This window comes from Haliaeetus albicilla, chromosome 19 (assembly GCF_947461875.1).
Source record: "Haliaeetus albicilla chromosome 19, bHalAlb1.1, whole genome shotgun sequence".
In the NCBI taxonomy this organism is placed as follows: Eukaryota; Metazoa; Chordata; class Aves; order Accipitriformes; family Accipitridae; genus Haliaeetus; species Haliaeetus albicilla.
The window spans coordinates 7,645,491-7,661,099 of NC_091501.1; the positions used below are offsets into that span (position 1 = coordinate 7,645,491).

The window sequence follows — 15,609 nt, forward strand, 5'->3', positions numbered from 1 at the left end:
CAGCCTGCTCCTCCCCTCTGGTTTTGTCCTGTGCTCTTCTCTGACACTTTTCCACATCTCCTCCATGGCTCTGAGATGGGACTCCATGGCTGCCGCTCTGATCAAGGGCAAGGAGGCAGGCTGGGATCGCAAGCATCAGTAGCCTCGGAAAGCAGGTAATGTCCTCCATCATAAAAGCAGCGTGGAATTACAATGACCAGAAATGTGTTTTGGGAAAATGTGAGGTTATTGACACGGTGCCTAGAGCCAAACCCTGAGGGTCACTGTGGCTAAATTAAAGAGGGGTGAGAAGCAAGTTCAAATACTTGCCCACCAGCTCTGGGCTGGACTTGCCCAGTGGTCCAGCTGGAGGCAGCTCCATTTCTTTCCAAGATTTGGTGGTGCTTGGTCTTTGGATCACTCTCAAAATGAAGCAGGGATGAGACAGCAGCAGGTTTTGCTCCCTCTGCTGTACACAGTCGTCTGGTGCCGTCCCGGCCGACTTCGCACCCTCAACAACCTCCACCTGCCCTGCATGCCGCTCCCTGACACATTTAACACGTACGCTCAGCTTCTTGTTGTAAACATACCCTCAGCTTCATGTTGTAAACAGAATGCTAATAGGCCATGAGGCAGCCCTCCTGTTATTTCAAGCATTTTTCAGTGGGGAAAAAAAATCATGCAAAACACTGAAGATACCTTGCGACCGAGGGGGCCCACAGGAGCCTGGGGATTGCGTCCTCCGCAGTGTGGACCTGGCCATCCTGCTCCATCAGCTGGTCAACACGGGTTGCTCCCTTATCTGCTTTTATCTGCCAGCGTAGGTGTCCTCTGAGCACCCCGAGACTAGGGGCCAGGCTGGCAGGAGTGCTTGGTTCTCAATGAAATCCCCAAATAAAAGTTACCTCTCGCCTCCTCCTCGAGACATCAACAGGAGCGGCTGGGTGTCAAGCCCTGCTGTGATTGAATCCTGCGGTGGGAGAGGTCTGGGCTGGCACCAGCAGCAGCAAGAGGCAGCGTTTTTGGGGGAGCAGCCGTAACAGCAGGCTCAAAAAAGTACATCTTCGCCGTTCTGGTCCCAGACTGCTCGCCTGTAAGGAGCTCCAGGCGGGCAGATCCAGACGGGGGTTAGCGCAGGATCGCAGCCCGAGGTTCGTTTCCACCTTTGCCAGAGGCTTTGCATGAGTCTCAGCTTCCTTGCCTGTGTAATGGGTACCTGGTGACCGACCTTCCTTCGTAAAGCCCCTGTCAGGCAAAGGGGGCTCCGGATAATGTGGCTTCACCTACGGCTTTTCTCTATGCACCGATAAAAATGATGCTGGTCGTGTTGGTGTTCCTACAGCAAGAGCTCATCCAGGGAGCTGGATCTTTTAAAATAAAAAAAAAAGGGGGGGGGGGGGAAGTAGTGGCTGTCAATCTCAGTAAGTAAACACTTCTTTGATGTGGTTCCTTTTTTTTTTTTAAACAAAAACACAACCCGAATCCTAAAAGCAACAACGTATGTTTATTTTAAATGCATCCGCTAAATATTTACACTGCAAGCAAGCTAAATGAAAAAAAAGGATAAATTGGAACTTTTGTCAGTGAACCAGATTGTGAAATGCCTTGAGGGAATAGAAGATTTATTTGGGGAGAGGGGGAGAGGTAGGAATTTTCCATGCTATTGTAAAACATGAGCTCAAATTATATGATCCCCACAGCCAGTGAATTGCAAAGCTTCAATCAGCTGCCTTTTTTATTTTTTTTTTCCCTTCCTCTCTTTTCTATAAAGAGGAGGGGGGGGGAAGACAGAAGTGTTTCACCAACTTCTGTTGACTGTTCCTTTTTTCTCCTGATTGAAATGTGTTGTTAAACAAGATCCCACATAATCTCAGCAGAGGGTTTCTCTCGCTCGCTCCCTCTCCTTCTGGGAAGCCGCGATCAGTGCCATCGGCGCTTGATTATTTGCAAACTCCCTTCGCTTCTTTTTTTTTTTTTTTCTCCCCCCCCTCTTTTTTTTTTTTTTTTTTTCTTTTTTCCCCTCCTCTCCGTCTCGGTCTCCGTCTCCCTCTCTCTCCCTCCGTCTCCCTCTCCCTTTCTCTCCCCCCCAGTGCAACTTTTGCAGGCGCCCCGGCACACGCAGCCATGCCGCGCTGAGAGCGGGGGCACCGCGCCAGCCCCCCTCCTTCCCTCCCTCCCTCCCTCCCTCCTTCCCTCCCTCCCTCTCTCCTTCCCTCCCTCCCTCCCTCCCCAGCGCCGCCGTCCCGAGCCGGGGGGGCCCCGCCGCCCGCCGCCCCTGCCCGGCCCCGCGCCTCGCCCCGGCCCCGGCCCCGGCCCCGGCCCCGGCCCCGGCCCGGCGCCGCCGCCGCCCCCCCCCCCCCCCCCAAACCCCGTTCGCCCTCCCGCCCGCCCCGGCCGCGTCGGAGGGCCGGCAAAACGGGGCTGGATGTGCCCGGCTCCCCCCGCGTTGAGGCGGGCAGCGATGCAGAAGGCAGGCGGCAGCTTCGCCTCCGCCGAGAGACACCCGCTCAAGATGGCAGATGTGTGTTGAGTTTGGGGGGGCTGCGATCTCGCGTCGTTCGTGGCGGCGTTGCCATGAATAACAGGCGTCCTTGCACCGATGGCCCCCATGTACGAAGGTAAGACCCGGCCCGGCACGGCCCGGCCCGCCCTGCCGGCACCCCTCGCCTCGCAGCGGAGGGGGGGGGGGGGAGAGGGAGGGAAGGAGGGACCGGGGGTGGGGGGGAGAACCGGGGGTCCCCGGCCGCGGTTCGCCGTCCCCCCGGCGTTGTCGCGGGGAGGCTGGCGGCGGGGCACCCCCGCCCTGCCCGGCGCCCCGGCGGGGAGCGGAGCGGGGCGAGGCGTGGGTCGACCCCCGGCTCTGTGTGTGTGTGTGTGTGTGTGTGTGTGTGTGTGTCCCCTCACCCCGCCGCGTCCTCCGGCTCCCCCGGCCCTCCCCGGCTCCGCGGTCCCGGGCGCTCGGGCCCCGGCGGGGGGCGGTGGGTGAAGTCGGTGCCGGTGCCGAGCAGAACAATGAGGTGGACGGAGCTTGCCCTGCGCCTCCGTCTGTGTGCCTGCCTGCCCCTCGCTGCAGTTTTCATTTCCAGGACCGGCCACCCCGCTCCTTTCGCCCAAGAGTTACCCACCCCCCCGGCCGGGGAATCTCCTCCGGGGCGCGGAGACCCCGCGGGCAGCGGCGGCGGCGGGGGACGGGGCTACCGGCAGCCGCCTGTCAGCTCCTCCGGCTTCTCCTTCAGCCCAGCCCGGGCTGCGGCGAGAAGCCCAAGTGCCCCAACTTAGTTTTTTTTTTGGGGGGGGGGGTGAAAAAATAAATAAATAAAGGAGGAGGGAGGGGGGGAGTGGGGTGTTAGATCGGTGCGTATTTCAGGGTGGGTGTTTTAAAAAAAAAAAAAAGATTTAAATGCATCGGGGTTCATTTAAATCCCCTCGCGATGCATTTATTCTCCCCCGTCACCCCTCCCGGCTCGGCGCTGGCCGGCGAGCGTTACATAAACCGGAGGGACATCCACCCGGCGGCCCGGGGACCGGTCGGTCCGCGGCGGCGGAGACCCGGGTGCCCGGTGGGGAGAGGAGGAGGAGGAGGAGGAGGAGGAGGGGGAGGAGGGGGAGGAAGGCGGGGACACGGTACTTTTCTCCCTATGGCGAGGCCGGTAAAACTTATCTGAGGAGAAAATCGAGCCCGGGTTGCAGCGCCCGAGAGGAGGGCGCTCGGCGGGCGGTGTAAAGTTACCGGCCCGCCGGGTTATTTCTGGGCAGCCCCGGGCTCACCGGCGGTGCGGAATTCGGACCCCGGCGAGAGGCAGGCAGGCAGGCAGGCAGGCAGACAAAGAGGAGCGTTTTCGGCAGCGGAGGGACGACGGCCATCCCTCCCCGCCCTCGCCGCTGCCGGCCACCCGGCTGCCGGAGCCCGGGGGCGGCGGTGGTGCCACCGCCGGGGGGGGTGGAGGAAGGCGCGGAGGGGCCGCGGCGGGGCCCTGCGCGGCGGCGGCGGCGGCGGCGGGTCGGTGCCGGCGGAGGGGCCGCGGCGGGCCCGGGGTGCCGGTCGGGGCCGGCCCGCCAGCGGCGCCCTCTGCCGGCCGCGCCGCCGAGCGGCCTCGGTCCCCGGGCCCGGGCAGCCCCCCCCCCCCCGCCACCCCGCCCGCCTCCCCACCTCCACACACACCCCCACCCGCACACACACACCCCCCCCCCTCCCCGCCCGACGCCCGGGCCGCCCCCGGCGCCTCCACCGGCAGCGGGCGGCCGCGGGGGCCTGCGGCGGGCAGGGGGAGGCCGCCGCTTGGCCGCCGCCGCCCCCCGTTCCCGGCCGCGGCGGGGGCTCGCAGCCCCGGCGCGTACCTGCCTCCCCCCCCCGCCCCCCCGCCGGGCCGGGCCCGTCGCCCCCGGCGCGGCCCCGGCCCCCCCCGGCGGTCCGGTGAGGCCTGGCCGGCATCGCACCGCCCGCCCGTTGAGGCTGGCCAGCCCCTCCCGAGCGGTCGCCGCTGGCAGGGTGGGTAAATGCGGCGATCGCTCTGAAGTTCGCTCCTCGCCGGGCCGCATCTCCCGGGAGGGCGGCGGTGCGGGGCGGTGCGGTGCCCTTCGGCGGGCGGCGGAGGCCGGGGGTGGAGTGAGGCGCGGGGCCTGCGGTCAGACCGGCCGCGCTCCCCCCCCCCTTCCCGGCGCACCGCAGCGGGCGGCCGCCGAGCGCCGGCACGGCCGCCTCCCCGGAGCCGGGCCGGGCAGGGCAGGGGAAGGGAAGGGAGAGGAGGGGAGAGGGCAGGGGAGGAGGCCTCGGCCGCAGCCGGGGCGGGCAGGACGCCGGCTTTCTCCCGGGGAGGAGGCGGCGGTGCCGCACCGAAGCGTGCGGTGGAAGTTTAGCGGTTCCTTAGAGCATCCTAACTTCAGCGGCGCCCGTGCTTCTGCCTGACTGGAAAGAGAGAGCAGATGGAAAAAATGCCCTGAAAAGCAACCCGTTAAAAAAACACGTTCCCTGCAGCCGATACGGAAGGGTCCGCGGCCGGGCTCTGCAGCACGCCTCCAGCCTTAAAGTAGGTGGATGTCCCGAATGGCAGGAGCCAGTAGGTAGCGTAAAGGCTGACGGGGATTGTTTATCTGTTTTGTGTTGCAGTACGTTTGCGGGTTAAATTGCTGCTGGATGGCTTCGAGGGAGGCGGAGGAGGGGTTAATGAATGTTTTTCGCCTCCTAGTTGCCATGAGAGGTCCTTAGAATTCCCTGCAATATCGCAGTGCATAGATAAAAACTTACTTATTGCAGGGGATGCGATTTCCTCCTTGGAAGGAGGCAAGGACCGCCATCCTCCCTTACGAGCCTCATGTCATGTGCATAACCAGTCTGGTCTGTAGCCCTCCTCTGGAGCATCAGGTACGGTCAGGCCGCTGAGGAGAGCGTGGGAGCCGAGGGCTTGGAGCAGCGCTGCGGCCGGGCAGTCGCTTCTCTGCTCCTGCCCTTGACCCAGCGGTCTCTAGTGGCACACACGCACGCCCACCGTCACCACCGCAAGGCAGGCGAGGGTAGGTGAAACAGTATCTCCACCTTACCGGATTCAGAACGTAGGCTCTTTGACAGAAAAGGTGCCCCGGGAGGAAATGTGACACCTTGGGAGGCCTTATGAAATGGTTCCAGTAGAAATTTAAGTGAGTGATAACATAGAGCACATGCATACATTCACCTGCGATTCTCGACGTGGAGGTGAGGGCGGTGTGTGCGTGTGCTGAGCAGCTGGCTTAAATACTGGTTCAGGGAAGCGGAACGGTGCCTCACCTGATATTAAGAGGCGAGGCATGATAAATAAGTGAATATCTGGTGCGAAATCTTCCCCCACACACCCTGTGCAAGGAGAATTTTCCCATTTGTTTCAAGGAATTCAGAGGTTTTGCTGTCTTCTCCTCTGCTGGGTTTTTCTCATTCATTTTTTTCTGGGTGTTGCAGAGCTGAGCGGTAAAATGAAGGATGTAAACTACCAAGTAAAATAAAACAGAAGTAACACTGCCATGCAGTGTTTGGCCTGGATTTTAGTTTTGGTTGTGAGCCGTATGGGGAAATGTGTTGGGCTTCAAAGCGGGCCTCATCAGGTGTAATCCTGTATGGCCTCTGCTCCAGAGTTGGGGCAAACTAATGGCCGCTGTCCTGCTGAGCACCGGAGATGCAGCTTCCTCAGGGGTGGCTGTATCGGCTTCAGAGGAGGCGAACGGCTTGAGGCAGGCGAGAAGCTGGTTCTTTGGACTCTCCTCCAGGTAATGTTGCCCTTGCTGTGCGAAATCATCATCGGTGCGCTTGTCGTGGGATGTTTCCTCCTGTGCGGAGAACAGCACCAGGCTCTGGGGACCAGGGGGGACCCCATTTTAAGAGGGCTTGCTGCTAGACATCACCAGTGCCTGGGCTGTGGGTAGATTTCTGCCCTGGGCAGGTGTCTCCAGCGATTTCCTGGGTACCTCGTACCTGGCATCCTTCAGAATTGGGTAAAAAGAGGTGTTTATATGCCTTAACCTTTATTTTCTAAACAGCAATTACCTCTGTTTTGGTTTTGTTCCTCTTTGCTTTGCTTCTTACTTATTCCTGACAACTTTCTTGCAACTCGCGGTGTATTTTTAGCAGCCGTGTCGGTAGTTTTCTATGTGGGTGGCTTATGGAATTAATCTGGGTAATATTTGTAAATTGCACCTCGCCACCGGTGCTGCTGCCGGAGCTCGGCGCAGGCAGGGACCTGCCTGCACGCTGTCCTTGTCACACGAGGGGCTGCGAAGCCTGAAACTGCGACCCCAGATGTGTCGCGGATCAGATCCCGTTTAACGCCAGGAACAGGCCGGCCCTGCTGGGTTTTGAATGCATCCTCGAATCTCGTTAAAGCGCACAAAACTTGCTCATCGGGGAGGCGGCACCAGTGAGGCAGAGTAAAGGTCTTTACCCCAAAGTTCGTGCAGGGAGATGATAACTCGGAGGCGCTTCCTGTTTATGAATTAATAACCAGAACTTAAGCTAAGTCAATGCTGCGACCAAAAGCATAAGTTTTTATTAGCTCAGGATATGGCTATAGCCAGGATAACAGGAAGCCCCCTCCAGTTATAATTATTGTTCTTATCATGCTGCCGCGTCTAGTGATTAAATGGGTTTGAGGTCTAATGGGTGAAAAATGCTGTTTTATTTTTGGAAGCGGAAAGAGCGCTGCTGGGACCAGGGACCAGGGCGAGTAGACAAACAACGCGCTTGGACAAAGAAGCAGGCACAGTTACTTGCCGCATCGTCGGCCCTTGGACTCCATGCAGCGCGTTCCTCTCCATGGCTGTAAGAGGTGGGAAAGCCCTCTTGGCTTCGGCAGGACACCTCAGCTGGCCTGGAAAATGAAGTAATTTTCATTTTCCAGTGCCTCAGTTTCCCTGTTTACCCAGTGGTTGCTATTTACTGTCCACTGTCATGTGGTGCTTTGAAACCACCGAATGTGGTTTCATCCAGACTGGGTAAGCGCTGGCTGTGCACCCTGACCGGTGTAGGTCTTCTGCTGATGGGGGACAGCCCAGAGACCCCTCTGATGCCTGTGAGGGTTTTGAACTCCTGTCAAGCCCTGGAAGTTAGACCATTTATTCAGAGGGAGGTAACGTACTTGGGTGGCTAAATGAATAAGCCTCAGTTTTGGCCACATTGCAGCAATGGCGTGTAAAAGTCTGTGGATATTTGGTCAGGAGGAAAGTTCTGGGAGGTCAAATCATGGAAGGATTGGTGACCTGGGCGTGGAGTTAAATCCCTGTCCTGACTGTGGGCCTCACCAAGTGGGTCCCAGGTGATGGTGTTAGAGCAGTCCTGCCAGATGGCAAGGTCAAGGGCAAGTTCAGCCACCTTCTGCTCGGGGTGGACTTAGAGACACCAGGATGAAGCAGATTGGACCACTTAGGTGCAGGTATTAAGTCAACTGGGAGAGCACATATCTTTGGGCAAAACTCCCGAGAAGGGGAGTTTGCAAAGGCATTCAGTGGTGGGCTGACAGCTATTATGGTGTCCCCATCCCTGTGTCCATAGAGGACAGGTAGGCTGAGACTGGGTGTTTTCGAAAGTTCCACCCGTTTCCTCTCTGATCCCAATTTAAGAAGATATTTTCAGGTCTTGCCTAAATTTAAGCTCACAGGCAGTGCTGCTGACTTCATTAGAATTGTTTGTCTTTAACTGGCCACACGCTGAAGTACCTTTCTGACTCATGGCCTCTATAGCTTAATCAGTCCATTTATAAAAATGAGGTTGTTTCCTCATCCTTACTAGGAAATCTCTGCCCCCTGAATGTGAAGTATTATTTATAGGGCTTTTTTTGGCTTTTGGAAGGTTAACTGGTGGATAAAAAGAAGTGAGCATTGAATGCTATTTAGAGAAAAGATTTGTTTCTTCAGCTATTTACATACCTTATTGGGGACCTGGGTGTTTAACAGGAGGCCTTCTCTTTTGAAACTATTCCTCCTAGCAGTACAAAGTTCAGCTTTTGTTTTGAAAATAAACCCACGTGATCATTTCACTCCAGATAGGGCATTTAGCAATTTGTCTTTTTGTCACGGTGGAAGAGTAGAGGCATGTTACTGCTTCCACCCATGTACGGCCCAGAGAGCGCACCTGAATCCTCCCTCATTTGGCCACATGAGCGACTGAGGTCCTTCCTCTGGAAAGCACAAGTGCATGTATTTTGGGACCGCTCTTGAATTCAGCTAGCCTTCTGAGTTGGGTAATTTTGATGGTAGAAATCATTCTTCTAAGACTTCCCCACGCAGGTGAGTGGAGGAGCAGCCCCCGTCTCCACAGGTTGGCAAAGGCATCACCATATCGCCAAATACCTTAGAGAGTCCGGAGTCAGGGCTAAAAGAATTAAAAAGCTGTACCATTAGAATTTATTTATTTAATGGAAGTAGTAACAAGCTGTAATAGTGTGTGTTTGTACAGTGCTGTATGAGTTCAAGCTGCTGTATAAAGAGTGGCTGTCTGATCGAGCCACTGACAGAATGATGCTGAGGAACAGTCTTTCTCTTATTCACGGGGGGCTGCAAAATAGCCAGTGGGAGGCGAGCGTCCTCGAGATGTGAGCCCCTTGAGCTGCTCCTGGGCTCGATTCTGATTTCGGGGATCATAGTGTAGATCAGCAACAGCACCACTGAAACCCGGGCAGCTCCATGGGGGGAAGCGCTGTCTCCGTGCGGCGAGCCTTAGCCCATCTGTGTCGCGTTCTGGAGGGAGAGGGTGTTTTATGCTGGGTGAAGGATGGCATGGTTTGCTCCCTTGGTTTTCTTCAGCATTTCCCACTGAATGGGACATTTGCTTGGAGAAGGTGAAGCTCACTCTTCATTCACACCTCGTTCTCTGTCCTGCTCACCTTCCAGTGCCTGTGCTGACATCTGTCTCTGGAAGGATGAAGTGCGAGCAATCGCTTACAGCTCCTACCCTGAAAAGCGGAAAAGGTCACCCCGCAAGGCAGTGGTATTTGCCAGGGATACTTGGGAAACTCAGAAGGGCAGCTGTCTTCCCTGTTCATTATAACCTTTAATCCTTAAAGGCATTAGCAAGACCTGGAACAACACTGTTACACAGCGGTACCCTGCAGGCTAACGTCTCCTCTGGTTCTAAACGCTGACAGGTTTATTTTGGTCTGTGGGCTATGCTGAAATGCAGAAGAAACTTGGCTCTCACCAAAATCATTGAAATCGTGGGAAGTGGGCATAGGAAAGACTTCAGAAAGTTTTTCAAAGTAGGATGTGCTGTGCCAAACGTGTGCTTGTCCAGCATGTTCCCTAACACGCTTGTCCAGTGTGTTCCCCATGTATGGAGGGTCCACAGCCTGCCCAGGCTGTCATCGCTGCCTTTAGCTGTCTTTGTCATTGAAAAGATTTTACCTCCTCTGTAACTCTGCTCTGCTCTGCTTGCTGTGATTCTTGTCCTGTCGACGGTGGGTGTGGAAAAACTTCCTTTCTCTTTGTCACGTCTCTCCTTGGCTTTGTGTTCCTTAGGCTAAATCCTCTCTCAAACACATTCCTCAGCTCTTTCTCCTGTGCCTTGTCTTCTGCAGCTCTGACCGTCCTCCTAGTTCTCTTATGTTCCCTTCAGCTGGTCCACCTCTCTCTTGAATGGCACTGCTAGAGCACAGCGCTTTACCTGGGGTCCTGCGCTGGCTGAGTAGAGCAGAAGTATTCCTTCACGTCTCTTAAAGGCAGTGCTCCTGTTTGGTTTAACTTTTGCATCGTGACATCGTTCATCTATGTGTAGCTTGTGAAGTGCTGTGGCTCCCAGATCCTGTCCAAGAGGTCTGATGCCTCGTGAGCCATCTTCTATCCTTTATGTGTGGAGCTAGCCTTTCCTACCTAAATGTATGATTTTCATATTTGTCCCATTTGAATTTCATCCTGTACCTTTCAATTTGTCGGGATTGTTTTGAATTCTAATCTAATTCTCCTGACTTTGCAGTCCCTTCCTGCTTGGTGTCACCTGCCAATTTACAAAAAGCACAGTCTCTGTTTCTTCACCAGGATCAGCTTTGTTTTCCGCTCTACAATCCCAAATAGAAAGCACAGAAGAGAAGAAATTGTTTCATAAAAAAAAGGAACAAAACCTTGCCCCCAAAATAGAAAAGAAACAGAAAAAACTAAAAAACACTTTCACATCTCCTGTTCTTTTACTCTCCTTTGGTGCTTTTGAAGTATTCCTAAGAACAGTTGTATTTGCTATAGTAGTGCCAGTGCCAAAGAAAAGCAGGACCTCACTGCACTAGGCATGACATTGCCATGGAGGGGTAGATGGTTCCCACCCCAAAACATTTGCATTTTATGTAGATGAAGACACAGGAGCGTGCATAATACAAACCGGCTGGGCTCTTTGGGCAGAGGAAATCACAATGTGTGGGTTTTCCTAAACATTTGTGACAGGGGTTCATTTGGGGAAGGGAAGGGTGGGCTGAAGGTTGCGAATAAGGAAGGCAAGAGGTCAGGAACACGAGAGAAGAGCATGAGAGAGAGAGGTGGGGAAGAAAGATGAGGGCGGGTGTCTGTAACAGGAGAGAGGGAGGTGATCCCTGGGAAATACAGGGGCTGAGGCCGTCACAGCCAAGGCTGGCAGGAACAGAAAGTTGGGTGAATTGCTGAAGATCCCGGCTGGGACTGTTCTTGCAGCTGCCCTTACTGACTTCAGTCTCTCCCAGTTTTTTTCCCTGCAGTTGTCTCTAACATCTTTGGAAGGGAAGGTGGGCGAGGACAGGAGGTACCACCTCTGTCCTAATGCTCATAGGCAGGATGGAGAGTCTGCCTGGGGATTCCCCAGCTGGAGCTGAGACCAGAAGCAAAACTGATGCTATAGCATTCCCGTAAGACCTCTGATACTACTCTCCGTGCTCAGGAAATTCTGATGGGGCAGAGATTAGCTGAAACACCAGCACTTTTCATTGATCTGAGATCCTCGTGGTTTCCTCCCTCACTGCCATTGCCCTTCCCACAGTGAAGGCAGCTATGCAGGATGAATTTGATCTGCCATCCTCCTTCCTCCTCCCCGGCAGGGCCCGCACACTGAATTCTCCCACAGCCTGTACACGATGTGTTTAAGGGCACGTGTGACCGTCCCACGCTCTGTCCCCGTGTCTACCCTACTCTCATCATCAGTCTGGGTGACTGAAACGGGTATGAGTGCGGAGACAGAGTCACCAGCGCCTGAGCTCACGGGTGAGAACCACACGTGCATCATGCCGCACGTGGATGTGCGTGGCCCAGAGGCTGGGCGCGTTTCAAGCGTATGAGGCTCAACATACTGTTCTCTCTAGTAGCAGGTCAGGTATGTCAATGTGTTTGGCAGCAAGTCTGTAAGATTACGGTTCTTCTCTTGGGTGAAGAGAGCAAGAAAAGCTCTTTTTTTGCTTATAGTTTGGGGTCAGGGCGTTTATTTGCTACTGGATGTGATCCAGTGGGTTCAGTGCGTGTCTGTTTATTTTTGCTTGAAGACATGACTTTTTTTTCTCTAGTTACAGATCGTAAAGGCACACGGGATGGCGGGTAGCCAGCAAGCTCCCTAACTATTAGCTGCATTGGTGGGGTGTTACGCTAACACTTCTGGAGGGAATGTTACAGCAGACGATAGAGTGGGTTGATGGAGACGTGGACTCTAGCAGTAAGGCTCGGAAAATATCCAGTCCCAGAAAACTTGCAGAACATTTCAGAGAAAGTTTGTTTTTTCAGGAAGCTCCTTTAGCTTTCCCAGAATATTTTTACTTGTAGACAAAATTTGTAAGCATTCTTTATTTTTAAAACACGGTTTATATTCTGCTCTTGTCTGCAGCAGCGCCAGCACTGTCAATGTATTTATCTTTTCCCTGTTAACACTTGCCGTTCCTGGAACGTCTCCTGCTCAGCAGCTGTTTGTAGGTGGTTTTTTTTTCTCTCCCATCATCATGTACCTTTCCTTCCTGTTCAAGGCATCCATAAACCTCTCGTAGTGACATCATAGCTGTTTCCATAGCAACAGATTATGATACTAGAACAGAGGATAATATCAAACAGGAGGAGGAAGAGATAAATTATGGTGTTTGTGTGTGTGTGTCTGAGGGCTTGATTATATTCCTACATCTCTTCCGAGGATGTTGTCTGCCTGGTTTCTCCTCTGTTTATCTTACGTGCCTTTTAAAGGTTAGGAAAAAGCAAAGGAAAAAAAATGATCTGGAGGTCAGAACAATACAGACACATATTTTTGATGGTCTCTGTGTAAACCTAGTAGGCTGAGATTTATTTTTTTATCTCGGTGGTAGCTCTCCTGTGTCTCCTGAGAGTAATCTAGTCTGGAAAAAACTTGGAGGCACAGCAATCCCCTGGTGCAGCTTCACTTTTATTTTAATGACAAATTATTCGTAGGTACTAGCAGCTGGGATCTCACGTCAAGGATCTCTGTGCTGCAGATTTTCCAAAAGATGGACAAACGTGGCATGGCATTGCCCCAGAGAGCTTGCAACCTGGATTTCAGAAAGGATGCGACAGGTGCTCGAGTCAGCCAGAGCTGGCATGGGGAGAAGGGGGAGAAGTACCCAAAAGAAGCATAGCAGCAGAAATACGATCTCTATGCAATGCTCCAGCCTGCCCAGAGAGTGGTTGTGGCAGAGGTGGTCTGAGCCTCACCCCAGTGCTGGGTTTTCACAGTGGTGTTTCTGGAAGAGCTATGCCGGTAGTGGGTCAGAAGCCTGGTTTGCGACCATCCTGCGTGGTTCTTCCATGGCTTCAGGCTGTCGCTCCAGCAGGAGCTGAGAGCAGCAGTATTGCAGAAGGACGAGTATCCTATCCATGTTGCGCCATGCTTACGTTGGTAGGAAGGCTATCTGCTTAAAGCATGAGGCTGGAGGTGAAGAATGTCCAGCTAAAATGTATGGGGTTTTATTTCTCCTAGGCGGCATTTAGTGTTGACAAATTCCAAATAGTTTGGCAAGGATTTTCAGCAGGTCTCTGTTTTGCCTCTAAATACTGGTAATTTCTGGCCATCATTGCTACTTTCCTATTTAGATGATTGACTTCAGGAGCTGGAGAAAAAATTCCAAGAAAACCCTCATAACTCTGTGTGCCTGTGCAATCTTTAATCTTCCGCTTGTGTCAAAATTTCTGGGGAGTTAAATGGCCATTGCTAGTCTTTAAAATACTCAGAGCAGGGTCATCTCTAACATGGCAGATCTCTGGTGATGCTCTTGAGCACCGTAACGTTGGCAAATGGTTTTGATCCCATACTTAGGCACTCTGGTGCCCCAGGGAGGAGTGCTGGGGAGGGATGTGAGCAGAGCAGTAATCCATAACGCGTCAGCTAGTTTAGCGATGCAGTAGGGTAGGGGAGTACGTAACGGGGCTCTTTCCATTACGGGAATTCAGTGACGTGCCGCAGGACGAGCCCTGGGTAAGCAGCGGAGCGGTGCTGGGATTATTAGGTGATGCCCAGCCTCCAGCTCCCGATCCGTCAGTGCACGGGAGCTTTCAGGCATCTGGGTGGGCTGCTGGCAGGCTCGGTAGCCAGGTCGAGCGAAGTTTTTGGTCCAGCTTAGTGCCGCCGGGATGGAGAGGAGTTGGCAGGTAGGAGGAATTGCACAAGTCACTCAAACTCTGCAATGCCGTCGGGGGTTAAAGTTTCTCAGAAGATATGAGCACAGAACATCTTGACAGGAATTAATAGTTAGGTCACCTTCACGGAAGGTTATTGGGAGCCAGTAGAGACCACAGAGGACCGGTTGGGTGCGCTTCCCCTGCACAGCACCAGCACGGCACGCTAGCCCCAGTTTCTGAGCAGGCTGACGGCGTTGTCCTGCGGGGAACGCGCTTCTGCAGTCAGGCCTTGGGGTGATGGGGTCAGGGGAAGGTGGAACGAAGTCCTTTGCAGAGGGAAGAGAGATTACAGCCTTTTCTCTGAAGGCAAATTAAAACAAAAGGACAACTCTTGGCTACAGCCAGTTTGTGGACACCATGGAGAAACCCGAGACCTCATAACTGCTTCGGGGCATGTGCCTACAAAGCAAGTGGGGATCACGTTTAGTCATGAGTACAATTATAAATTCCTTCATCTCTTCTAGCGCTATCACTGGCACCACCAGAAACCTGCCTTCCCACCAAACTCTCCCTCTGCATTCTCTCAACATCAGAATGTGTATGTATTTAGCAAGTGGGGATAAGAAACACATTGCAAACCCCATTTTAAAATAGCTGCACCACCTGACAAGGACACGTGAAACCCAGACACGAGCATAGCCCATTGATGGTGACAATACTTCTCTTGCAGTGTCATTTTCTCATCGCTTATCTGAGGCTGTGAGCACCTGGATAATGAAAAGCGCACCTACTAAATGCCTGCGCTGCCTGAAAGCACATGCGAGTCGGAAGGCACAGTAGATGCTGTTACCGAGCTGTGTGTGAGAATACAGGTGGAAGAGGATATGTGTGTATGTATGTATATGTGGGACTTTCCATGTTTGCAGGCATGTGTAGGAGCGCGCACGTGTGTTTCCGTGTGGCTTCATCCCCTTTGTCTACAGAAGGCAACGTGGGCCTGATTCTCCTTAGAGCTATTACGCCGTTCTCTCAGCAAATTGCATTTGTACCAGGGCTCTTTTCCACTGCAGGGAATGAAGAAGGGAGATTTATTATAAATATAAATTAGGCTTTCTGTGTGTTTGTGAGCTGTCGCAGCTTGTAGAGGAGGAAATATAAACAAGGTGAATGCAGGGTGTTTATGTGGAGCGATGCTGTGACAGCGTATGTGTTGGCAGGAGTGCTGTCTGCAGTCTCTGCGTAAGGGGTTGTGTTGCCGGTGTGAGTGTGAAAGGCTGTAAATCACAATGTGTTCAGGAGGGGACACTGCCACTCTGCCTGTAAAAGGCAGGGAGAGATTTTTTGAAGCAATGTGACTTTTCAGGCTGAACAAAAGGGTTACTAGAAATCTAGGCTTGAGAAAAATACCATCCAAGACATTTTGACTGGGAGTAATCTCCAGTCCACATCCACCAGCTCATCTCCATCCTGACCGAGACAGCTGCATGGCTGGTGTCTTTTACACGTCTCTCCCAGTGCCAGGTTTTGGTGGCCCTACTGGACCTGTTCTTGGGTATCTCTGCAGCTCTGCTGATGTGTCTCAGGTCTGTCCTCCTGTATCCTCAGTTATTTCAGTCT

At 53.7% G+C, this 15,609-nt stretch overlaps 1 protein-coding gene across 4 annotated transcripts in view; it reads left to right on the forward strand.

Moving 5' to 3' along the window:
* The first annotated feature begins 2,342 nt into the window (after nucleotides 1–2,342).
* The window catches only part of HIPK2 (homeodomain interacting protein kinase 2), a 142,677-nt gene continuing 129,410 nt past the window's right edge, over nucleotides 2,343–15,609 (forward strand). For 2 of the 4 annotated variants that reach the window (XM_069807489.1, XM_069807490.1), the window contains exon 1: nucleotides 3,636–4,468. Coding sequence is in view for 1 of the 4 variants with exons in the window: in XM_069807494.1 (XP_069663595.1) it covers nucleotides 2,579–2,597 (19 nt within the window). In the remaining 3 variants the exon portion in view is untranslated. Of the gene's footprint in view, nucleotides 2,598–3,635; nucleotides 4,469–4,763; nucleotides 5,007–15,609 lie in introns of those variants that run through there. The other 2 variants (XM_069807494.1, XM_069807495.1) reach the window with 2 other exon arrangements.